At 58.4% G+C, this 814-nt stretch overlaps 1 protein-coding gene across 1 annotated transcript; it reads left to right on the top strand.

Moving 5' to 3' along the window:
- Positions 1–99: 99 nt before the first annotated feature.
- On the top strand, positions 100–330 carry H310_03768 (hypothetical protein; the record flags this gene model as incomplete). Its single annotated transcript, XM_008867750.1, has 2 exons — positions 100–262; positions 314–330. Coding segments are annotated over 2 exons (180 nt in total), but the record flags the coding sequence as incomplete, so codon positions are not given.
- Positions 331–814: the final 484 nt, after the last annotated feature.

Below are 814 nucleotides of genomic sequence, written 5' to 3'. Positions count from 1 at the left end.
CGCCATCGCAGCCTCCTCGCTGATGCTCTTGGTATGTTGACCCGTGTTCATGTGAAGCCAACCAACTATCTCACGCATGTCATGTTGTTGGACAGGCAGCGTATCCTCAAAGGTCAAGGTTCCAGCCGCGTGTTTGACAAGCAACGGCTCAAGGTCCTCCATGGACGGCAAGTGCGCGCCGATGTCTTTGGCACGGGGGGCTTGGGCTGCTGCGGCACGTTGTGCAGCGAAGACTGCCCATGGGTCACCTCGGGTGGCCGTGGTGCGTACAGCCGGCGCGGGGGGGGGTTGCTGCGGGGGGTGCGTTGGGTAGTTGTGCCGTGCGCGTGACGCCGGCTGAGCAGTTCATCCCACCGGGTCTTGGGAAGGTGCGGATGGCTCGGCAGCGGGGTCAGCGGCGGCGGAGTTGAGTTGGCAGCAGTCACGTCGATGCGGTCATGCTCATTGACGTGACTGGGAGGACCAGCTATGTCGTCGTCTGGCCGGTCCCCAGCGACAGAAGTAGCAGCGCGAGCATGAGGCTCGACTCGAAGGCGGGCAGGCAAGAAAGAAGGTGACGCAGCCGTAGGCGTCGTTGCCGATGCCGGGGCAGAGGTCTTAGCGTTGTTAGCGCGGGTAGAAACCATGTTGCAAGGTAAAGCAGGTGGTCGATACACCTCAAATTAGGAACCGATGTCATATAGCTCACGTTGTAGAGCTCCCGCTTCGCATGCGGATGATGCAGGGATCTATCCCCCCTGTGTTGTTTCATTTTATACCAGAATTGAAAGAGTGAGCCATGAATGGAATTTCTGTTATCATTGTTTGAAGTTTA

Source organism: Aphanomyces invadans (assembly GCF_000520115.1).
Source record: "Aphanomyces invadans strain NJM9701 unplaced genomic scaffold supercont1.5, whole genome shotgun sequence".
Taxonomy (NCBI): domain Eukaryota; phylum Oomycota; class Saprolegniomycetes; order Saprolegniales; family Verrucalvaceae; genus Aphanomyces; species Aphanomyces invadans.
This window is presented reverse-complemented; position numbering and strand designations above follow the sequence as displayed.